The 26,094-nt window shown below is 40.5% G+C and overlaps 1 protein-coding gene across 1 annotated transcript; it reads left to right on the forward strand.

Moving 5' to 3' along the window:
* The first annotated feature begins 5,904 nt into the window (after positions 1-5,904).
* Positions 5,905-24,863, forward strand: LOC308246314 (UDP-glucuronosyltransferase 2B31-like). The gene is made up of 6 exons (XM_080664458.1): positions 5,905-6,667; positions 9,219-9,367; positions 20,133-20,264; positions 22,176-22,263; positions 23,116-23,335; positions 24,345-24,863. Exons 1-6 carry the CDS (start codon positions 5,950-5,952, stop codon positions 24,622-24,624), a joined length of 1,587 nt encoding a protein of 528 aa, XP_080520584.1. The 5' UTR covers positions 5,905-5,949; the 3' UTR covers positions 24,625-24,863.
* Positions 24,864-26,094: the final 1,231 nt, after the last annotated feature.

The raw sequence follows: 26,094 nt of genomic DNA on the forward strand, positions 1-26,094 counted from the left end.
ATATCTGTGTTTTCCGATGGTCTTACATGACCCTGCTAGCAGTTCAAGAAAGGGTGTTGAATTTTGTCAAATGCTTTTTCTGCATCAATTGATATGACTATGTGATTTTTATCCCTCAATTTGTTTATGTGATGTATCGCAGATATTGTACCATCCTTTCAATCCTGCGATAAATCCTGCTTGGTCATGGTGTATGATCTTTCTGATGTACTGTTGGATCCAATTTGCTAGAATTTTGTTGAGGATTTTGGCATCTATTTTCATGAGGGATGTTGGCCTGTAATTCTCTTTCATTGTGTTGTCTTTATCTGGTTTTGGTATTAGGGTGATGCTGGCTTCATAGAATGAGCTTGGAAGTGTTCCTTCCTCTTGAATTTTTTGGAATAGTCTGAAGAGGATAGGTTTTAGTTCTTCCTTGAGTGTTTGGTAAAACTCCCCTGTGAAGCCATCTGGCCCCGGGCTTTTGTTTGCTGGGAGCTTTTTGATGACTGCTTCAATTTCTTCCATACTTACTGACCTATTGAGATTTTTAGAATCTTCCTGATTGAGTTTTGGAAGGTTGTATTTTTCTAGGAATATGTCCATTTCCTCCAGGTTGTCTAGTTTGTTGGAGTAGAGTTGGTCATAGGATTTTTAAACAATCCTTTGTATCTCTATGGAATCTTTTGGTATTTCTCCTATTTCATTTCTAATTTTGTTTATTTGGGTCCTCTCTCTTTGCTTCTTGGTGAGCCTGGCTAGAGGGTCATCAATCTTGTTTATCCTTTCAAAGAACCAGCTCTTGGTTTCATTGATCTTTTGGTTTTTTTTTTATTTTTGTTTTTGTTTTTGTTTTTTTTTTGGTCTCTATGTCATTTATTTCTGTTCTGATCTTTATTATCTCCTTCCTTCTGCTAACTCTGGGATTTTCTTGTTGCTTTCTAATTATTTGAATTGTAGAGTTGGACGATTTACTACATTTTTTTCTTTTTTCTTTTCTTTTTTTCTTTTTTTTTTTTTTTTTAGGTAGGCCTGTAGAGCTACAAACATCCCTCTCAGGACTGCTTTCATTGTGTTCCATAGATTTTGGATTGTTCTGTTTTTATTGTCATTAATTTCTAGGATGTTTTTCATTTCTTCTTTTATCTCATTGGTAACCCAGTCATTTTTTAATAGCATGCTATTCAGCTTCCAAGTTTTTGAGTGTTTTGGATTGTTTTTATGGTAGTTTATTTCTAATTTTATGCCATTGTGATCTGAGAAGATGCTTGGTATGCTTTCAATTTTCTTGAATTTGGGGAGACTTTGCTTGTGACCCAATATGTGGTCTATTGTTGAAAATGTCCCTTGTGCACTTGACAAGAACGTATACTCTGTGGCTTTGGGGTGAAATGTTCTGAAGATGTCAGTTAAGTCCATCTGATCTAGTGAGCCATTTAGGATTGCTGTTTCTTTGCTGATTTTTTGTCTAGAGGATTTATCCAGTGATGTCAGTGGTGTATTAAAGTCCCCTACTATGATTGTATTGTTGTCTATCTCTCCCTTGATATCTTCCAGGAGTTTTGTTATGTATTTGGGTGCTCCTGCATTGGGTGCATATATATGTTTATCAGGGTTATATCCTGTTGTTGTATCGATCCCTTTAGTATTATGAAGTGGCCTTCCTTATCTCTTGTTATGGCCTTCAATTTGAGGTCTATTTTGTCAGACATAAGTATTGCTACCCCAGCTTTTTTTCATTTCCATTTGCCTGAAAGATGTTTTTCTATCCCTTTACTTTCAGTCTGTGTGAGTCCCTTGTTCTGAGGTGGGTCTCTTGTAGACAGCATATACATGGGTCATTTTTTTTTAATCCATTCAGCCACTCAATGTCTTTTGATTGGAGCATTTAGTCTGTTTACATTTAAAGTAATTACTAAAAGGTACTTGTTTGTAGTCATTTCCATTTTTGTGCCTGTGTTCCTTCTTACCTTTTTATTTCTTCTTTTTACAGCATTCCCTTTAGCACTTATTACATTGCTGGTTTGGTAGTAATAAACTCCCTTAGCGTTTTTTTGTCTGCAAAGCTCCTGATTTCCCCTTCAATTTTGATTGATAGTCTTGCTGGATAGAGTATTCTTGGATTCAATCCTTTGCTTTGCAACACTTTGTATAACTCCTTCCATTCCCTTATAGCTTGATGTGTTCCTGTTGAGAAATCATTTGATAATCTGATGGGGGATCCTTTGTAGGTAACTCTCTGTCTCTCTCTTGCAGCCTTTAAGATTCTCTCTTTGTCATTAACTTTTGTCATTGAAATTATGACGTGTCTTGGTGTGGGTCTTTTGGGATTCATCTTGCTTGGGACTCTCTGTACTTGTGTAACTTTTTACTTCCCCATATCAGTGAAGTTTTCTGTCATTATTTCTTCAAATAAATTTTCTAATCATTGCTGCTCTTCTTGTCCTTCTGGCAGCCCTATTATACATACGTTACTTCGTTTTGCATTGTCCCAAAGCTCCCTTAGGCTCTCCTACTGCTTTTTTATTTTTTCTCCAGTTGCTGTTTAGATTGGGCTTGTTTCTGTACTTTATCTTCTAACTCACTAATTCGGTCCTCTGCTTCTTCTAGTCTACTGTTGAAACTTTCCATGGTATTTTCGATTGTAGCTATATCACTTTTCATTTCTTCCTGATTTTTGCATAGGTTGTTGATTTTCTCATCCATCTGGTGTATGAACTGTATGACCATTACACTGAATTCTTTTTCTGTCATGTTGCATGCTTCCGTTTCACTTATTTCCTTTCTTGGCGAATCCTCCTTTTCTTTCCTCTGGGGATTGCTTCATTGTCTCCCCATTCTGACTATCACCAGAAGGTTCAAATGTCTAGTTGCAGGGGCCTGGGCTGTGTGCATTGGGGGCTTTGCACCCCCTGAGTGTCACTGAAGAGCTCTGACACCAAGACATGTGGTTGCTGTTGCTTGGTGGGAACCACACTTGCCCTGGGTCAGAGTCACAGGCACTTAGTGTGGCCTCATGTGTGCAACTAGAATCAGGGATCATGTCTGCGCCATGCTGACATGTTTCCCGTGCCCAGGCTCTGCGCCCTGGGCAAAAATCAAAGTCCCCTAGTGCATGTTAGGAGTCAGAGGCTCCCTGTGTCCACGCCAAGAATCAACTATCAGAGTCTTTGTTGCTTGGTGTGGCCTTGTACTGAGAATCAGGGTCCTTGAGTGCGCATACACCAAGAATTGGAGTTGTTAACTCTTAGGGTGAATGCACTGGGAATCAGGGATCCCTGGCACAGGCAATGAGAAACAGAGTCTAGTCACTGGTGCTCATTGCTGCCTCTTGTGTGGAGATTCAGGGTCCTCGATCTGCTTCAGAGACCAAGTTGCACAGTCGCACTGTGTTGGCAGGAGGTCCACTCTTACCCAGCAGAAAACAGCCTTCCGTGTGTACTTGCCCTGAATCAAAGTCAGGTGGCGCTGCCGCCCAGTGTGGGTGTGGGTTCTGGTCACATGGGTGTGCACTGCAGGAGACAAACTCCCCATGTTCATGCACCCTGGCTCAAATTTAGTGCTGCCTCACTGTGTGGGCACGGGGTCTGGTCATGGGAAACAAACTCCGTGAGTTCGTATGTCCAGGTTCAAATTCAGCGCAGCCTCCTTGCTTGGGTGCAGGGTCTGGTCATGGGAAACAAACTCCCTGGGTTTGCTCCCCCAGTCTCAATTTCAGCACTGCCTTCCTGTGTGGGTGCGGGATCTGGTCATGGAAAAAAATCTTCCCAAGGTTATGCACCTAGGCTCAAATTCAGCACAGCCTCCCTGCCTGGGCACTGAGCCTGGTCGCGGGAAACAGACTCCCCGAGTTCGCATGTCCAGGTTCAAATTCAGTGCAGCCTCCCTGCTTGGGTGCAGGGTCTGGTCGTGGGAAACAAACTCCCCGGGTTTGCACCCCCAGGCTCAAATTCAGCACTGTCTCCCCACATGAGCACGGGATCTGGTAGCAGAAAAAAAAAAATCTCCCCAAGGTTGTGCACCTAGGCTCAAATTCAGCACAGTCTCCCTGCCTGGGCGCAGAGCCTGGGCACAGGAAACAAACTTCCCATGTCCACACACCAAGGCTCAAATTCAGGCAGAGCTGCCACTGCTGTGTGTGGGCAGAAAGCCTGTTTGTGGGGAGAGGGTCTGGCAGTTCCTATGCCACTGCCGTGGGGCCGGTGGGGAGGGGGATTGGGTCTGTGACTCTCAGAAATCTGCGGCTGGGGTGCCTGGAGTCCTGGTGTCCCTGGGTCTGCAGCTGTGGTGGCAGGTCTTCTACCAGAGCAGCTGTAGGGTCCCAGTTTGCTACTAAGACCAGACTGGGTGGTGGTGAGGCTAGGATCCTAGTCCCAAGAAGTTCTGTTTTTCAAGATGGCATGGTCTCTGTGCCACCGGTGTCCTCCCCGTAGTGTTTACAGTGGCAGTGGGGTTTTGCTGTCTAAGACTGCCAGATTGGCAGCCCCTTGGAAGACCTGCAGGATATAACTGTCCCTATTTCACTAACACACACACCCACACAGGTACACATACTCCTCTATCGCTCCCTCACTCTCTCACACACTCTCCCTCCAGACCTTCTTGCCGGTAGCCATCATTTCAGACTCACGCAATTTATTTTTTTCTAAACCCAGAGCATATGAGTTTTCATTTGCAACTACTCACCCAAGGCTTTGGTGCAGGAGGGAGGTACAGACTTGAGGTGCCTACAGAGAGGCTGGCATGGGAAGCAGTGCAGGGAGACATGAAGAAGCAGTAGTTAGGAATCCTACATTTGGTCGTTTGTATGCATCCAAACTGAAATGGAAATTTTGCCAGAGAGGAGCTACCTGCTCCAAGCAGCCACAGGGCAACAAACAACAAGTGCTAGTGAGGATGTGGAGAAAAGTGGACCCTAGTACACCACTGGTGGGAATGTAGGCTGGTGCAGCCATTATGGAAAACAGTATGGATTTTCCTTAAAAAAAAAAAAAAAAAAGGAACTGTCATTTGACCCCGTGATTCCATTTCCAGGAATATATCCTAAGAAACCAGAAACACCAATCAGAAAGGATATATGCACCCCGCTGTTCATAGCAGCACAATTAACAATAGTTAAGATTTAGAAACAGCCCAAGTGCCCAGTAGCTGATGAGTGGATAACAAAAACTGTGGTACATTTACACAAGGGAATACTACACGGCAGTAAAAATGAAGGAACTCTTTCCATTTGCAACAGCATGGATGGACCTGGAGAGTATTATGCTAATCGAAATAAGCCAGTTAGAAAAAGATAAGTATCACATGACCTACTCATATGTAGAATCTAATAAACAAAATAAACGGATGAACAAAATAGATTCAGAGACAAAACCATGAACAGACTGATGAATTTCAGAGGAAAGGTGGGGGTGGATAGTGTGTGTTGGGGGATGGAAATTAACCGGGGAATTGATATGAAAGACAGTAGCATAGTAAAGGCTTAGGAGTGGCAGGTATGGGGAGAAGGTGATCAATGGGGGGAAAAAAGCAGACATGAGTAAAACTTTCAGCAATAAAGACAAATTTAAAAAATAAATAAAATAAAAACTCTGGAACTGTCATCCAGGTAATTCTTTGTCAGCGGTGTAATAGTTTTATCTCTCTCCACAAAAAGTAATTAGAGACACAATTGCCTCTAACTTCCTATAATTATGACATTCATCTATAATAAATTACAAATCACAGGAAAACTGCAAAGTTGATTCAGCTGAATGATAGCACTTTTAGATATTACACAGATTTGTATTAAAAATAAGGTCATTACTTTATAATTCTTTAACTTGCCATAAAATGCTGACTGTTCATCAACTGTATTTACTTTGGCTGTGTCGGTTATATTTTAACTTCCTGATTGATATCCTTTTGGACATAAGCATGAGCCATGGGAAAGGGATCAGCCATTTGAAAAGAAGCCTGTGAGCCTCCAGGATGCCTAGGAAGTGGGTTTCAGTTCTGCTGCTGCTACAGCTGAGTTGTCACTTCAGCCCTGGGAGTTGTGGGAAGGTGCTGGTGTGGCCCACAGAATACAGCCATTGGATCAACATGAAGACAATCCTGGATGCACTTGTCCAGAGAGGTCATGAAGTGACTGTTCTGACATCTTCAGCCTCAATTCTTGTTGATCCCAATAATCCATCTGCTATTCAATTTGAGATATTTCCTACATCTTTAACAAAAGATGATTTTGAGGATCTTTTCATGGGACTGATCTCTAAGTGGACATATATGCCAAAATATACATTTTGGACTTATTTTTCACTACTGCAAGATATCATTTGGGAATATACTGATTTTATGCAAACGCTCTGTAAAGATGTAGTTTTGAACAAGAAACTTATGACCAAACTACAGGAATCAAGGTTTGATGTCGTTCTTGTAGATGCTGCTGGACCCTGTGGTGAGCTGCTGGCTGAGCTACTTAAAATACCTTTTGTGTACAGTCTCCGCTTCTCTCTTGGCTATACAATTGAAAGGTATAGTGGAGGACTTCCATTCCCTCCATCCTACGTACCTGTTGTCTTGTCAGAATTAAGTGATCAAATGACATTCATGGAGCGAGTAAAAAATATGATGTACGTACTTTATTTTGACTTCTGGTTCCAAGCATTTAGTGAGAAGTGGGATCAGCTTTGCAGCAAAGCACTGGGTAAGTCATGTCCTTACTTGGTATCATGATAACCTAACTTTCTTAGTGTTCTAAAAGGTGAATTTGTATAAATATTAATTCAGAGAAATTTGTCTTTTATAAGTACAAATAGAGGCTCGGTGCACGAAATTTCATGCATGGGGGCTGTGGTTCCCTCAGCCCAGCCTGCATCCTTTCCAATCTGTGATCCTTTGAAGGATGTCTGACCACCCGTTTGGGATGTCTGACCACGGGCAGTTGGACATCCCTCTCACAATCCAGGACTGCTGGCTACCAACCACTCACCTGCCTCTGCCTCATTACCCCTACCTGCTTCTGCCTGCCAGCCTGATCACCCATAACCACTCCCCTGCCAGCCTGATCAATGACTAACTGCTCCCCAGCTGGCCCGATTGCCCCCAACTGCCCTCCTCTGCCGGCCCAGTCACCCCTAACTGCCCTCCCCTCTGGCCTGGTCCCCCCTCAACTGCCTTCCCCTGCAGGCCTGGCCCCCCACAACTGCCCTCCCCTCCAAGCCTGGTTGCCCCCAACTGCCCTCCCCTGCAGACCTGGTCTCCCCCAACTGCCCTCCTCTGCCGGCCCAGTCACCCCTAACTGCCCTCCCTGCTGGCCTGATTACCCACAACTGCCCTCCCCTACAGGTCTGATCCCCCCCAACTGCCCTCCCTTGCAGGCCTGGTCCCCCCCAACTGCCCTCCCCTGCAGGCCTGGGTACCCCCCAACTGTCCTCCTCTGTAGGCCTGGTCCCCGCTAAATTCCAGCTGTTATTTGTAAATGTTTTTCTTAATGCACAAGTATTATTAGGCTCCTAAATTGAACCAAATGTAATTATAGTACCAGGAATTGAGCCATAGTGTCAAAACCTCAGTTTTTGGGAAATCTAAGATAAAGGGAATAGCTTACTAAATTGCAGAAACTAGACTAAATAATCTAGGGAAAAGTGTTTCCGTGAATATGATAGATTTAATTGATTGAGGAATTGAAATCATTGTTTACATTTGCATCTATTACTTCTGCAGCTTTACAGAGTAAGCAAATGCATGTTTAATTCTATAGTGGCTTAGGTTTAACCATTTTCTATGATTGTGAATGTCCTGATGTGATGTTAGAGAAGAAAAACTGTTAAATTTTATATATATTGTTAATATCTAAGAAAATCATAATATAAAACATCCTATCTAATAAAGAGGGAATATGCTAATTGACCCTCAGGCTGTTGCAAAGATGGTATGCCCACAGCCAATAAGGAGGGAATATGCTAATTGACTGTCCTGCCCTCAAAGATGGTGGCACCCACAACCAGTAAGGAGGGAATATGCTAATTGACTGTCCGCCCTCAATGATGGTGGCACCCACAACCAGTAAGGAGGGAATATGCTAATTGACTGTACCACCCTCAAAGATGATGGCACCCACAACCAGTAAGGAGGGAATATGCTAATTGACTGCTATACCCTCAATGATGGTGGCGCCCAGTCCCCTCAACCCCACCAGGGCCCCCAGGCAGGCCCAGTCGCTCTGCGTACCTGCCTTCGGAGTCCCCAGTCCCCTCAGCCCCCAAACGCCTAGGGCTGGCCCGAGGCACAGGCAAGCCTCGATGGCAGCTGCCCAGCTTCCCAGGGCTGCCCGAGGCTCAGGTAACCAGGACAGGCCAAGGCTTGCACTGCCGGCAGTGGCAGCAGCAGAGGTGTGATGGGGCATCACCTTCCTCTGATCGCCGGGTCGCCTCCTGCCCCTGAGGGCTCCTGGACTGTGAGAGGGGGCAGGCTGGGTTGAAGGACCCCCCAACCAGTGCATGAAAATTCATTAAAGACAAAATGAGTGTATATTATATATATACTAGAGCAGCGGTCGGCAAACTCATTAGTCAACAGAGCCGAATATCAACAGTACAATGATTGAAATTTCTTTTGAGAGCCAAATTTTTTAAACTTAAACTATATAGGTAGGTACATCATTATTAACTTAATTAGGGTACTCCTAAGGTGGCCTTTGCTAAAAACTCAAGGGGCCAAAGAGCCACATGTGGCTCGCGAGCCGCAGTTTGCCAACCACTGCACTAGAGTATATTATATAAATCCTAGAGGCCCGGTGCACCAATTTGTGCATGGGTGGGGTCCCTTGGTCTGGTCAGAGATCAGGGCTGATCGGGGCCGGCTGGCTAGGGGGAGGAACCACAGGAGGTTGGCTGTGGGAGCAGACTGACCATCTAGCCAGCCGAGGGGATGGACTGTGGTAGGTTGGCCAACCATAGGAGGTTGGCTGAGGGAGTGCACTGACCACCAGGGGGCAACTCCTTCATTGAGCGTCTTTTCCATGGTAGTCAGTGCGCGTCATAGGGACTGGTCAACCATTTTTTCGGTTGACCAACAGGTCATAATGTTCACTTAGGCTTTTATATATATAGATGTTTGCACTATCAAACCACAAATATTTTAAACATCTTTGGCTGCATTATTCCAAGCTTCTTTTTTTTTTAAGAAAACAAAATGGTACATTCACATTACAATATTCTTATTTTCTCTACCTTTTTTTTCTTTTTCCCTTTCAGGAAGACCCACTACATTATTTGAGTTAATGAGAAAAGCTGAAATATGGCTTATTCGAACCTATTGGGATTTTGAATTCCCTCACCCACTCTTGCCACATTTTGAATTTGTTGGAGGCCTCCACTGCAAACCTGCTAAGCCTCTGCCTAAGGTAAAACTATTCCTGTTTGTTCTGCTTTGCATTTTCAGTAGCAACGATTCTGTGTTCTTCATTCAGAAAGTCTGATCACATGGTGAGAGATATGGGAATCTGGGTAAAGTGACCTGCCAATTAGAAACTCGTATATTTTATACTATTTCAAGAATCTGAATGTCACTATCATTGCAAAATAAAGAACTATACTTGGGAGACTTTGGAAATAGGGTCAGTTAAATTAAGGCCTTCATTATTCAACACATAAAAACTATCAGCCATTAATTCAAAAACTAATTTTAAAGTGACTAGTACAGTGCAAGGATAAGGGGTGGATATACAGAGGAGCAGTGTAGATAACATTTTTGCTCCTCTACACCAGATGTTTTACTTGGAAAGAGATCATATCAGCAAGTAATAAAAACAGTGTGAAAAGTATAATAAAGAAAAAGCATAATGCTACAATAATGCTGGAGAGCATCCCATAGGAGTGAATCCTAATACCTCAGGAATGACAATAGCAATCGGGTATAAGTGAACATGAGACATCCCTTGTTATTGTCCTCCTTCAACAACAAAAATTTGTTATCCATCCACGAACAAAAGTATTTCTACCGTGAAAGTAAACATAAGTGGGTGATTGCTAATTCAAACACAAAAACAGCAATGCAAAATTCCAAAGTACATGAAAAATCAAGGAAACATTAGGTCACCAAATTTTACAACAATCCTCCAACAACCAAATACAGACATGGAGATATATGATTTACCCAATAAAAAAGTCAAAATAGCTGTGCTAAGGAAACTTGGTGATCTACAAGATAACAGAATCTTGTGCACTGTTGGTGGTAATGTAAAAGCGGTGCAACCACTATGAAAAACAGTATGGAGGTTTTTTAAGAAGTTAAATAGTGCTGCCATATGATCCACAAATCCACTTCTGGGTATACTTCTAAAAGTAAGAAAAATAGAATATCAAAAATATATCCATAAGTCTATATTTATTGCACCATTATAAACAAGAGCCAATAAATGGAAACAACTTAAGAGATGTGAAATACACACACACACACTAAAATATTATTCAGCCATAAGAAAGGAGGAAATTGTACCATTTAGGACAACATAGATATTTATGTTAAGTGACATAAGGCACACTGAAAAAGACAAATAATATAGGATATCACTTGTATATAAAATCTAAAAATGGCAAACACACTAGATACAGAAGTATAATGGTGATTACCATGGACTGGTGAAAGAGAGATTAGTGGCTTAGAAGTTGGTCAAGGATACAGACTTGCAACTCAAAGATGATTAAGGTCAGTACATATAGTGATTATAGCCAACAATATTCTTTATATACTTGAACATTTCTAGAGACTAGATCTTAAATGTTTTCACCTCATACATAAAAAGATAATTATGTGACCTAACAGAGGTGTCACTAATGTTAGGTAGTAATGTATACAAATTAAAAGGTAATATGCTAATTAGACCAGACATCTTCCAGACATCCTTCCAGACAAAGCCATGGTGGCTGGGGTCGAGGCAAAGGCAGTTAGGGGCAATCTGGCTGGCAGGGGAGGGCAGTTAGGGGCTATCACGCCTGCAGGGGAGGGCAGTTAGGGGCAATCAGGCCAGCAGGAGAGCAGTTAGGGGGTGATCAGGCCAGCAGGGGAATAGTTAAGGGGCAATCAGGCCAGCAAGGGAGCAGTTAGGGCAAAAGGCCAGCAGGCAGAGTGGTTAGGGGTGATCAGGCAAGTAGGCAGACAAGCAGTTAGGAGCCAGCAGTCCCGGATTATGAGAGGAATGTCCAACTGCCAGTTTATACCGACAGTAGGCCATCCCTGAGAGGTCCCGGATTGGAGAGGGTGTAGGCCAGGCTGAGGGACCCCACCCCACGCACGAATTACGTGCACCAGGCCTCTAGTCTATATATATAAAATCCTAATATGCAAACAGACCGAACAGCGGAACAACCAAACAACCCAACAAGCACTCGCTATGACATGCTCTGACCACCAGGGGTCACGCACAAAACATGGCAGACGTTGGCCGCAGGCAGCAGAGCAGGGAACATGGCGGGCGTAGGCTGTGGCGGGATGGTGGGACCAGTGAGCGGGCATGCCAGACCAAGGAGGGGTGCTGGTCGCTGTCATTGGGGCAAGACTCTGGTGGTTACTGAAAATTCTTTGCTAACGCATGCCACAGTCCCAATGGGTGCTCACACCTGCTGCCAGCACCGGCCCCACTCGCACCCGCTGCCGGCACCAAGGCCGCTGCTTGCACCTGCAGCCGGAGCCAGAGCTGTCACCTCTGCCCACTGCTGGCGCCCAGCACTGGTCCTGATCACTCTGTGCTCTCAGCAGGTGCAAGCAGTGGCTGCCGGCCCCAATCGTCCCTGAGGGATTCTCCACCTTCCCTGCTCCTGCGGGGCAATCGGTCCAGCAGTCACCTCTTGCACCTGCTGCCAGCGACAGCCCCACTTGCAATTGCTGCTGGCACAGAGAGTGCGTGGGAGCAGCAGTGGCAGGAGCAGGGCTGCCAGCAGACAGGGAACCAGGGCCATGGTAGGAGGGGCTGGGCGGGGAACTGGAGGATGGACTGAGATCCGCCCCTGTGCCCACCAAAGCCTCATGGCCCACAGTCACTTTCAAGGTGCACGAATTCATACACTGGGCCCCCTAGTCATAATATATAAATGAATCAATTCAACACACTATACATCTTAAACTCACAGAATGTCATATTTCAATTACATGTCAATTTTCTTAAACAAAAGCTTGAAGCAATTATTAGAATGAGAAAGTAAACTTTTTTACGTTAGAAGGGTTAGGTCTTCATTTTTCAGAGAAAAATAAACAAGTGAACTATTTAAAACAGAAAAATCAGCAGCGGAGGCAAGGGGATAAATGAGTATGTTTGGACCAGATATCCATGAAATTTTGGCTCCTTATACATTTGGGGGTGGGGAGCTAGAAAATATTTTGAGCAATCAGGAATTTTTCTAGTACTAAAAGTAGTAAAATTTGAAAACTGATAAAAAATCAGGGACCACAGTCAGAATAATTCTGAAACAATTTCAGGTGAACATGACTTCGCCACAGCAACTTTAAATACATCAAACTGAGTTACTCAGGAGGGTGACCAGATCTTTGCTGCAGAGAGCCCAGTTGTACCTCTCCCACTGTGGGGCAGGTGCTCCCTGGGAGATTCAGCAAGGTGGTGATGAGGGCCCCTCACAGCCGGTTACACATAGCATATTCTACTAGAACTTCCATTTTACAATATGATTTCAGAGCAAAAGTTATCATACATATACATGTCAGAAACATGGACACTCAAATAAGTAACTAGATAAGGATAATTCTGGATTATAAATAGGAATCTTAAGGCTATTTTGTGGATATTCTGGATAATAATAACAGACTTATGAATTATAGTAATTCTCCAGCCTGCAAGAAGTGATTTAAAGAGAGGTCCAAGATATCAGCATAGGAAGACCCTGAACTAACACCTTCCCATGAACACTCAGAATATGCACATACATGAGGACCATTTCCTCTTGAAAAACAGTGGTGGGTTGACTGAACAGCTTCTGCATAACAAATGAGAGAGAGACTGCCTAGAGAAGGTTGAGAAACTGCGAGAACTCTCCAGGCTCTCTTTGGGATTGGAGGTGCCTGTGAGTGCCAATGTTTACATTCTCTTTCCACTGATGTCATGGGCAAGAATTCAATTCAAGTGCTGTAGCTCACCTGCAAGGCCACCATAGCATGCCCTAAGCCACTCACCCAATATCCCCTCCACCCAGGCTCAGACAGACAAACTGCCATGGCAATGCTGCAGCCATATGCCACTGGCTGCTCCAAACCCAGCCATCCAGCCTACCAGGGTGCCGCCAGAGCTGAGTACCCTGAGAAAATTGTCCCATATTTGTCTCAACTGTGGCTAGCCTGCATGCCAGGAATCCCCTGGTACCTAAAGCAACCACTTCAATTCCAGCCAGCCTGCTGAGGCCACCCAGCACACGTAGACTACACAAAGATCATTCCTACACAAACCCACTCCATTAAGTTCCGGAGAGGTGGCTGTTTCATCTAATTCTTAGAAATAAACACAGAAAGTAAAACAAATGAGGAAATACAGAAGACTGGGAGTCAAAGCAAATTGATCTAATACACAGAAACAAACACAAAGAGGCAGCAAATATAGGGAGACAAAGAAACAGGCCCCAAATGAAAGAATAGAAGAAATCTCCAGAAAAAGAGCTATACAAGAAATCTCCAGAAAAAGAGCTATACCAGAAACATACAACCTTCAGTAAATGAACCAGGAAGAAGCATAAAAACTGAACATATCAATTACTAGCCAGAAAATTGAAATAGTAGTTAAAAAAAAAAAAAAACTCACAGTAAATAAAAGTTCAGGACCAGATGATTTCACAAGTAAATTCTACTGAACATTTAATTCTACCAAACAATAAATACCTATCCTTCTCAAATTATTCCAGAAATATTGAAAAGGAAATAACACTCCCAAACTCATTCTATAAAAGCAGTCAGCAGTATCCTGATACCAAAACCAGACAAAGACAATACAAAAAAAAATCACAAGACAATATATCTGATAAAATAGATGTGAATATTTTCAACAAAATATTAGAAAACTGAATTCAACAATATGTTAAAGGATTATACATCATGCTCAAGTGGAATGTATTCTAGCAATGCAAGGATAGTTCCATATCCACACAAAAACATCAATGTGATAGACAACATGAACAAAACCAAGGATAAAAATCATATGATCATCTCAATAGATACAGAAAAAAAATAGTATTTGACAAATCCAGCATCCATTCGTGATAAAAACTCAACAAAGTGGGAACTGAGAGAACATACATCAACATAATAAAGACCATATTTGACCAATAAAACCCACAGCTAATATCGTATTTAATGGTGAAAAGCTAAAAGCTTTTCTTCTGCGATAAAATAAAAAACATAACCACACAGTGATGCCCACTATTGCCACCTTTATTCAATTAAGTATTGGAAGTCCTAGGCACAGCAATCACAGAAGAAATAGAAATAAAGGGCATTTATATTGGAAATGAAAAAGTAAAACTGTCACCATTTGCACATGACATGATACTGTATATAGAGAACCCTAAAGAGTCCACACAAAAACTACTAGAACTGATAAATGGATTAAGTAAAGTAGGAGGATACAAAATAAATATCCAGAAATCAGTCAACAAATAAAAAGCTTTGTCAAGAAGGTAGAGAAAAGTAAACTCCTGTGCATGGAGCAAGTTTGTAAATTGGTGGAGCCACTATGGAAAACAGTATGGAGATTTCTCAAAAAATTAAAAATAGAATAGTATACAACCCAGCAATTCCACTTCTGGGTATTTATCAGAGGTAAACAAAAACAATAATTTGAAAAGATATATACACCCCCATGTTCATTACAGCATTAACTACAATAGCAAGATATGGAAGCAACCTTGGTGTCCATCAATAGATAAATGGGTAAAAGCCATGTGGTCTATACACACCATGAAAAATTACTCACCAATATCAAAGGATCACATCTTGCTAAATGCAACAACATGGAAGGACCTAGAGGGTATTATGTTAAGTTAAATAAATCAGGCAGAAAAAGACAAATACTATATGATTTTATTTATATGTATAATCTAAAAATAAAAAATAAACAGAAACAGACTTACAGATAAAATTATATACTAACCAGTAGCCTAGTGCACAAATTTGTGCACATTGAAAGGAGATTAATTAGAAGAAATATTTTAATATGGTCATTCGCCCTTTCTCTATATTAGAAGTGTCAACCAAATTCACGATCGACAATGACAGATAGAAACACATGCGTGTGATTGGCACAGCAAGAGCTTTATATGTATCGGGCATGCGTGAGTCAACTTAGCCTTTTATATAGAGAGAATAAACTTGCTTAATTAGACCTGCTTTCTGACGTACCTAAACTTTTTCCAGCCCAGTGAAGCCACCCCAACTTCTCTTTCAGGTAATTGTCAGCAACACAGCAGTAAATATCAACATGAAGCAGATTATTATTGTAGATCATGCAGGGAGAACAAAATGTAAAATATTTAACTGCAGCAGTGTTTGACTATATTCTGCGTAGTGAGAAAACCTGAAGTCATTTTCAAGTCCCACCATTTGTTACTTCTTTTCAGTTGGGTCAAGCTTTCTAAATCTCTGTTTTCCGGCTAATGAAAACAGGATTCCACCGAGTCTCCTATCTACCTACTCCAGGACTTCTGTGAGGATGAAATGAGATGAGGCACGTGTGAAATGTTTCAACTTGGCTATAAAGCAATCCATGTTCCTGGGCAGAAGAAACTACAAGGAGGCTAGTCTCTAGGGAGAGAAAGCTGGGCATTGTCAGACACTTAGCAAATTAGCCTTTTGTATATATAGATGATTGCCAGAGGGGGAGGGGGAGGGGTTGGGAATGGGGGAAAAGGAGAAGAGGAATAAGAGGTACATACTTCTAGTTATAAAATAAATGAATCACAGTAATTTTATGTACAGCATAAGGAATACAGTCAATAATACTTATCATAACTTTGTGCAGTGAGATGGTTACTAGACTTATCACATAGTAAAGTATATAAATGTCAAATTACTATGTTACACACCTGACACAAATATAATATAGTATGCCACTATACTTCAATAAAATCTTTTAATGATTTAGGGGGAAGCTTGGGAGAATCTGACAAAAGTTAAGATGAGATATAAATTATTATAGAGTTGATATAAAAGATATAGTCATTCTAATCATAATGAACTTTTTCTTAGTATTCATAGTAAAAGAAATAAAATACAAATGAATATACTACAATAATTCTCCAGAATACCTGACAAGCATAAACACAAGTAATTTAGTAGAACTACAATAAAGAAATAAAGTTGAGTTAAGATACTGTTGTGTTGCCTTATTACAAGAATATATATTATTAATTAATAACATTATAAATGAAGAGTCTCTAAAAGCATTTCCCCTTCAATACTGTGTACTGGCTCTATTTCAGTTCTCCTTATACACACATACACACACATTTTCACAAGAATATGTAATAAGGGAATTCAAGCCCATCAATTGTATATTCCAAGGAACTGAGGAATTAGGTCTCTTCAAAACAGCCACTGATAATAAGAGAATGGAGGTTCCTCAAAAAAAATAAAAACAATTATCATTTGATCTAGCAATAGAACTTCTGGGTATATTTCAAAACAGTGACATTAAAATCATATTCATAACACTATTCATAAGAGTCAAAAGATAAAATCAGGAAAAACCAAGATGGCGGCATAGGTAAACACCTGAAATTGCTGCCTCACACAACCACTTCAAAACTACAACTAAAAGACAAAATGGACATCATCCAGAACCACAGAAAGGCTGGCTGAGTGGAAATTCTACAACTAGAAGGAAAGAGAAAAGCACACTGAGACTCACAGGAGGTGTGGAAGTAAACTGCAGAGGTACTGAGGCATGCGTGCTCACGGAAAGGGCTGGCAACTGAGTACTCGGCCCTTTTTCAATCGGGTGGGAGACATAAGCTCCCAACTGCTCTGAACTCCAGTTCCAGGAGAGACTCTGGGGACCCAGACTCATATGGGGAGAAACTGGACTGTCTGACTTCAGGTGGAATTGAAGGGCGGCTTTCTCTCAGAGGTCCTTGCAGCAATTACCAAGGGTCAATGAGACCTGGGGACCTCTTAGTGCAGGGCTGAGGATCAGCCATAGCTGTTTGCTCCACCCTGTTGATTCCTTGAGACCTCACCCCACCCAAGCTGTGCACAGAGGCTTTTGCATATGAATGGCCTGGCCCTTTGCAATCTAAAATTACCTAACAAACTGCAGCTGGGTCAGAGAGCCCCAGAGCCACCAAAAGAAGGCCCAAGGCCCCACAGCAGCTTGCATTGCTTCACAGCTGGGCCTCATCTGGGCACCTCCAAAACCCAAACAAAGAAGAGGAATCTGCAGATCTCTCCATAGCTCCTGCTGGGTGGCCTCAGGCAGAGGCTAAATTTGCACCTCCTTGAAGATCCAAGAACCAGTGTACCCAGTGGTCAGAGTGGAACCATCCAGATTACAACTGCTCAGATCCATAAGGGAAACACTCAAGGGGCAGACTCAGTGAGCACCAAAGCCCCACTGAAGCAAGTCTTGCCCCATAAGGGTGTCTCCAGCACAGAAGTTCTCCCATCATAGACACAGCTGATCCTCACAGCCAATTGGCCTGGAGGTCAATTCCTCCCAGTGATAACAACAACAATCAAGGCTTAACTACAACAAGACTGTGCACACAGCCCACAAAGGGGTGCACCAAGAGTGTCCACTCAGGTAACTGGGGAGGCTGAGCCACTGGGCCCTATAGGACACCTAGCACACAAAGTCACTCTATCAACACAGGGAAGCAACCAAAATGCGGAGACAAAGAAACAGATCACAAATGAAAGAAATGGAGGAAAGCAAATGACTGGATATAGAGTTCAAAACCACGGTTATAAGGTTACTCAAGAATCTTCTAGAAACCGCTGATAAATTTAGTGAGACCCTCAAGGATATGAAAAAGGACCAACTAGAAATTAAGCATGCACTGACTGAAATAAAGAATAATATACAGAGATCCAACAGCAGACTAGAGTATCCCAAGAATCAAGTCAAAGATTTGAAGTATGAAGAAGCAAAAAAACACCCAACTGGAAAAGCAAAAAGAAAAAAAGAATCCAAAAATATGAAGATAGTGTAAGGAGCCCCTGGGACAACTTCAAGCGTACCAACATCCGAATTATGGGGATGTTGAGAAGAGAGAGAGCAAGATATTGAAAACCTATTTGAAGAAGTAATGACAGAAAACTTCCCCCACCTGGTAAAAAAAAAAAAATAGACTTACAAGTCCAGGAAGCGCAGAGAACCCCAAACAAAAGGAATCAAAAGAAGACCACACCAAGACACATCATAATTAAAATGCCAAGAGCAAACGACAAAGAGAGAATAGTAAAAGCAGCAAGAGAAAACCAGTTAGTTACCTAGAAGGGAGTACCCATATTATTGTCAGCTGATTTCTCAACAGAAACTATGCAGGCCAGAAGGATGTGACAAGAAATATTCAAAGTGATGAATAGCAAGAACCTACAACCAAGATTACTCTACCCAGCAAAGCTATCATTCAGAATTGAAGGTCAGATAAAGAGCTTTACAGATAAGAAAAGCTAAAGGAGTTCATCACTGCCAAACCAGTATTATATGAATTGCTGAAAGGTATTCTTTAAGAAGAGGAAGAACAAGAAAAAGGTAAAGATAAAAATTATGAACAACAAAACATATCAACAAGTGAATCTAAAAATCAAGTGAATAAAAAATCTGATGAACAGAATAAACTGGTGAATATAATAGAATCAGGGGCATAGAAAGGGAGTGGACTGACAATTCTCGGGGGGAAAGAGGTGTGGGGGGTGCGGGCAGAGACTGAACAAAAATCGTACACCTATGGATGAGGACAGTGAGGGAGGTAAGGGCAGAGGGTGGGGTGGGAATCGGGTGGAGGGGAGCTATGGGGGGGGAAAGAGGAACAACTGTAATAATCTGAACAATAAAGATTTATTTTTTTAAAAAAAGATAAAATCAACCCAAGGGCCATCTATATATAAAAACGTCTAATATGTAAAGCGTCCGCTCGGGAGTTTGACTGGGAGTTCGGTCGCTCGCTATGATGTGTGTTGACCACCAGGTGGCAGCGCAGTATGAAGGAAGGCCCTGGCCAGCAGTTGAAAGGCCCTGATCAGCCCTGATCGCATGCCAGGCCTAGGGACCCTACCCATGAACAAATATCGTGCACTGGGCATCTAGTTGATAGATAAATCAGTAATGAATACACACAATGGTGTATTATGTGTTATGTGCTGTGAGTCAGTTCTGACTCCTGAGAACTTTATGAATGAGTGATGTCCACAAAATCCTACTTTTAACAGCCCTCTCAACTCTTTTAGACTCATGCCTATGGCTTCTTTTATGGAGTCAATCCATCTCATATTTGATCATCCTCCTTCCTGCTGCCTTCTATTTTTCCCAGCATTATCTTTTTCAAAGAACCCTGCCTTCTCATGATGTCCCTGAAAAATTAAAGTATCAGTTTTGTGATTTTTACCTCCTGCAATATTTCAGGATTAATTTGCTCTAGGACCCACTTGTTGTCTTTCTGGTGGCTCAGGGTAACTGTAGATGAACATTACTAAGCCTTAAAATTGAAGGAAATTCTAACACCTGCTATAACATAGATGAATCTTAAGGACATTTTGCTAAGTGAAATAGGCCACAGACAAAAAGCAAATACTACATGGTTCCACTTACGTAAAGGATTTAGACTAGTCAAATTCATAGACACAGAAAGAAGAATGATAGTTGTCAGGGACTGTTAAAATGGGAAATGGAGAATTACAGCTTAAGAAATATACAGTAAAAATTTACATGATGAAAAAGTTCAAGAGATGGGTTTTACAACAATGAGAATATATATTTATACTACTGAACTGTACACTTAGAAATGGTTAATATGGTAAGTATATTATATGTATTTAACACATTTAAAATAACAAGAACTACACTAATAATTCCTTATGATACTTAATTTTTTCTTTGGCTGTTTGTAGCAATCCCTTCAATAGTGTTCACTATGCTATTGTCTTTTGTAATGGGAAAAATAATTCTTCCTTCACAGGAAATGGAAGAGTTTGCCCAGAGCTCTGGAGAAAATGGTATTGTGGTGTTTTCCCTGGGGTCGATGGTCACTAACATGACAGAAGAGAGAGCCAATGTGATTGCATCAGCCCTTGCCCAGGTTCCACAAAAGGTTAGATAAACGACCTTAGAGCAGAAAACTAATGAGTGTGTTAAACTCTGTAAAGGGTCTGATTAAGAAATGTCTACATGAAAGTTAACTATTATGATAACTTCAATTATCTCAGATAACAATTTGAAAAACAAAATACACATATCAGGTGCTAAAGTAGTACAGAGGGTGTTTTTGATAGACAATAACTTTGGCATTAATATTCTGGTCACAATGAAATATATTTTGAAACTACAGTGTGAAGTTTGGTTTGATAATAGTATTATAGGGCAGGAACAGATATCACCAAATCCTATCCTGTCATTTGCTTCATTTCCTTGCAGCATTCTAAAGTACTGTACACAATACCAATGTTCTCAGAATGGACTTAAATTTTAACATTAAATGGGGAATGATAACAGTCTGAAAGGCATCATGCAATTTAGACTTGCCAGGTAATCCAGGCCTCTCCTACTTTCCCTGGATTTTGAATTACGCTTATACAATGTTGCAAGGTGATATTCAGAGTAAGGATATTCAGGGCTCACCAAACTGTATCCAGGTACCTAAGCCAGCCACAGTGATTTAGAGAAAGAGAAAAAACGGCCTGTAAAAAACAAAGAGAACCTCCCTGGTGGGCTGGGCCCTGCTAAATTCTGAAGGAGGAAGATATAAAAGAAAGAGTGGAGGTGAGTCCAGCCCTCAATGTGACCCAGTGTTTTATAATATGTGGCCCCAAAACAACCCATCAGAATAATAACTTCTGATGAAATACAAGGAGGAGGAGGAGGAGGAGATAAAAACGAGTCAATCAGAAGCAAGCCTAGCATGGGACAGTTTCAGATGCTCTTCCTTCTCCATAAATTATAGTAGTGAATTATTCTAATACATAAAATATGCTTGAAGTCTCTGGATAATTGTGAACTACTTTTAGTTCCCTAACTAATGTAGCTTCCTCCTTATCACCCATGCAAATATGCTGAGAACTTGAAGTAACTTTAACACTCATGTAGCAAAAAGATATTAACCACTTATAAACTAGAATCCAGTTCACTGGTGGACTTATAAATTGCTTGGCTATTTAAAATTAATTAAGCATATTAGTTAATACTGTCAGTGAATTGTAGCGTGTTTTGAAATTTTAACAGTCAGATGAATTAAATTTACCATCATAATCATATGTGATCTTTTCAACTGGTAAACTATTATTTATAAAGTGCCCATGGCTTTTCTTTTCTACATTTTAAGAAAATTTTCAACCCTAGCTAGAATGATAATACTGGATTTGGGTAAAAATTACCACTTGGAAGTGGTGATTAATAAGTAGAAAAATAAAAGATGCTAAACATACTCATTAAGCAGACATTATTTATTATTATTAATAAGCTGTTAAATATGAGAATGATTTAATTCTCATAAACAGCTGATTGCATTGATTTTGTAAAGCAAATGATGTAAAACTCTAAGATAATTTATGAAATTAGTGAATATAAGTAAACCACTTCTCCATCATTCAAAAAGAAATAAACAGGTTAACATTAAATCTAAATGATGAGAGCTAGAATAATAAATAAAATAAATGTGTAAAATATTAATTTGCTGTGTTTTGCACTACAATTATATGACTATCTAAAAAATTTTATATGCTTGAATTGGTCATTGATAATCTCATTTATCTAACCCCAAAGTGTGAAACATCCTGATTGCATTCATACCTGACTGAATATAAAAATAAGTAACCCACAATATGAGTACCTATGCCTCTTATAGCAGTGTTTTATTGGTTCTCATTATCAACATGTCTGGTCCTCATTCCCTTACCTGTTATATGTCAGGGGGTTAACTAGATGTCTCTTAACCTATTTAGAATTCTAACATGATATAACTCTGCACTTTGACTCAAGGAACACATTACTTTCTTTACCCTAACAGGTTATATGGAGATATGATGGCAAAAAACCAGATACCTTAGGGCCAAATACCCGGCTCTATAAATGGATCCCCCAGAATGACCTTCTTGGTAAGATTCTGGAAAACCCTGAAATCAGAATCAAGTCAACCAGAATGATAAAACAGTTCACTAGGACAGAAATGTATTGGACATTTCTTATTGGAAACCTTAAAAATAAAATTGAACTTCCCAATATTTCTTTCTCAGTCCTAGGGGGAAAGTAAAAGCTATAACAGTTGGTATCTTATATTACACAGCCATGTTCTTTATGGCCACAAACAAAAGATCTTTATTTCATGTGTAATTCCTCTCTGAGAGAATATCTCAGCACTTCCCAATTGTCACTCTGCCTCCTAATACTCTCCTTACAACAATCATTTAACCCAAGATGAGGGTGTATAGGTGCCCCTGAAAAATATCAGCTCCTCTTTTATTATCAGTGACTCTCCATTATTCATTGGGGAAAAAAATTAATATCTCTTTCTGAAGTAATAACGTATTTCATTATAATGTATAGTTTTCCTTCCTCTGATTCTGGTGCCACCACCATCCCATTGTCTGCTGCCTTGATATCTACATATCACATTCTGACTTCACTATTTTATTAAGAGAATATATTTCAACATGAAACACCACTTTTTTTTTTTTTTTTGCATACACTTTTTAAAATCCAGAGTATTCTCTTTCGATTTGTCCACTGGTAACCTGTATTCATTTCAAGTCAAAAGAAGCTCACCTATCTTCTATGTAAGCCTTCACTGTCTCTCCAGCACACTTAGGTGCCTCTTCCTATGAGTTCTGAAAGACATTTTAATACAATGTGATGTGTAGACCAATCTGTTACTAAATACATTGTCTCTGTCAGTGCCTTTATTTACAAGATTTATAATTCATAATTTGCTGAAATTCACACAATCCTAGGCCATCCAAAAACCAAAGCCTTTATCACTCATGGTGGAACGAATGGCATCTATGAGGCGATCTACCATGGGATCCCTATGGTGGGCCTTCCTATGTTTGCGGATCAACCTGATAACATTGCTCACATGAAGACCAAGGGAGCAGCTGTCAGATTGGACTTCAACACTATTTCAAGTACAGATTTACTCAATGCATTGAAGACTGTCATTAATGACCCTTCGTAAGTATCACATGTTTTTTATAGATAGTATTTATACATAGATTATTTTGTCAATAATGTATCTTAGTTTCATCCCATTTTTAAGAGGCTAATTTTGACATCATTAACATGAGTTAACCCATCTTAATCTATTTTTTTTTCTGACCACACATTTACTTCCAAGTTGTATTTTAACCACATGTATTTAATGGGGAGCCATCTAGTGCAACAATTTTCTCCTCCAATAATAAAAAAGTTATGTAGGTAATTATACGGACACATTTTTTAAAATATGATAAAATACATAAAAGGAAGAGTGATGAACTAGAAGACAAATCATAAATTTTTACCTAAATAAATTCAATACCTATAATTTCTGAAGCTATAAATATCTTTACACTGAAAAAAACATTTTATTATAATCATTTAAACAGATTTTATGAAATAGTATTTACATACCATAAAATTCACATGTTAAAATTACATAATTCAAATATATGTAGTATTCTTACAAAGCTATGAAACTATCACCATAATATAAACTTAGGGCATTTTTGTCATCCCAAAAAGACATATCATATGCCTTAGCAGTCACTTCCCATCTCCCTCAACCAAGCAATCATTGATCAACTTTCTGTCTCTATAGATTAGTCTTTCTGGACATTTCATAATAACAGAATCATACAATATATGTTTTTTGTGTATATTGTTTAAATATATTTTTATTGAATTCAGAAAGGAAGGGAGAGTGAGAGAGAGATAGAAACATCAATAAAAAGAATCATTGATCGGCTGCCTCTTGCACACCCCACACTGAGGATCGAGCCAGCAACCCAGGCATGTGCCCTGACTCAGTTTCCAATGGTGAACTTTTGGTTCATGGGTCAAGGCTCAACCACTTAGCCATGCTGATCAGTAAATAAAAATATTTTTTAATTAAAAAAAAAAAAACTTTGAATGGGAATGATTGGCTTACTGGTAAGCAAATTAACTTTCTTGCAATGTTGGTATCTTTGTGTTTCTCCTTTAGATATAAGGAGAATGCTATGAAATTATCAAGAATCCACCATGACCAGCCAGTAAAGCCTCTGGATCGCGCGGTCTTCTGGATCGAGTTTGTCATGCGCCACAAAGGAGCCAAACACCTGCGGCCAGCCGCCCATGACCTCAGCTGGTTCCAGTACCACTCTCTGGATGTGATTGGGTTCCTGCTGGCCTGTGTGGCAACTGCTACATTTGTCATCACAAAATGTGTTCTGTTTTGTTGCCGGAAGCTTTTTAAAACAGGAAAGAAGAATAAAAGAGAGTAGTTGTTTCAGAGGCCTGAAGCTCATATGCCTCGTAGATAGGACTCCTCCACTTTATTCCAGCAGGAAGTTGTGATGTAAGGGTCACTACCTCCTGTGACAACCTTACTTTTCACAATTTAGCTTCTCAGATCAAAATTTGTTTTCAAGTGACTACCTGGTTAAGAGTTATAAATATGTCATGCTAAATATAAAGACTTATAAAAAGTAAAACAAAAATAAAGCCATATGAATATACTTTTAAATTTGTTATTCTAATTGCAAAGTTATACCAAAAAATTAGCTTAACTGTGTTTCAAACATTACACATGAACACAAGAACATTAAGTAGTCTCTTCACATATTAATATTATTTTGCAAATATTCAGAATATTTTAATACTAGAGGCCCGTTGCATGAAGATCCATGCAAGAATAGGCCTTCCTTCCCCTGGCTTCGCTCCTGGCTGCCCAGGAGCCACCAAGTCCCTGCTCCCGGGCCGCCCAGGAGCCAGCAAGTCCTCACTCCCAGACGGAGCACCACTCCTGTAGCTCCCTCGGTCACCCCTCCCCCTCATAGCAGGCGTCCCGCCCCGCCCGGCCATTCCACGTCTGTATATGCAAATTAACCCACCATCTTTGTTGGTTAATTTGCATACTCACTCCTGATTGGTTGTGGGCGTAGCAGAGGAATGGTCAATTTACATGTTTGTCTATTATTAGGTAAGATTATTTTGGTGGAAAAATCTGTAGTTTTATCTTTTGCTAAAGAAACTATTCAAAAGTTATAATTGTGCAAAATGATTCATCCTACTACTTTCTTTTGGGAGACCACCGATGCTCCTTTTTTTTACTGTACATCCAGCATCATTAGCATCATTTATTATCTAAAGACATGGAAGTCATTTGCTTTCATCCAATTTAAGTTAATTTATCATCAAAACTTATGTGGATTGAGAAATATAACAACAGCTAATTGCTTCCTATTGTGAACTGAGCTATTTATAATAGACTTTGGTTTTAGTAGCTAATTCTCTTTACCTCACAGCCCCCTTAAAAAATTCACCTGGTTGTTTTCACTCTCCTTTTAGTCTTTGATAATGGGTGTATGGTTCCAAGTATAAGTTTGATAATCTAGAATTCATACTTTAAAGGGACTTATTGAATTATCATTCTCTCCAAATATGTGTATACATATATATGCCCACTTCTTATAAAACCAGACACAGAATCACTTAGCTACTTTACAGACACGGTGAACAATTCAATGTGTTTGTTGAAGGCAGTTTGAAATAATGATTATTTCATACTAGGGGGCCAGTGCATGAATTCATGCACCTTGAAAGGAACTGTGGGCTGTGAGGCTGCAGTGAGCACTGAGGCAGGTCTTGGCCGATCCTCCCCGCCCCCACGTGGCCCCATCCGCCGCAGCCCCCAGTCCCCTCTCTGCTGGCAGCCCTGCTCTTGCCACCTTGCTCCCACGTGCTGATGGTGT

The sequence above is a fragment of the Plecotus auritus genome (genome assembly GCF_963455305.1).
Source record: "Plecotus auritus genome assembly, chromosome: 1".
NCBI classification, from domain to species: domain Eukaryota; kingdom Metazoa; phylum Chordata; class Mammalia; order Chiroptera; family Vespertilionidae; genus Plecotus; species Plecotus auritus.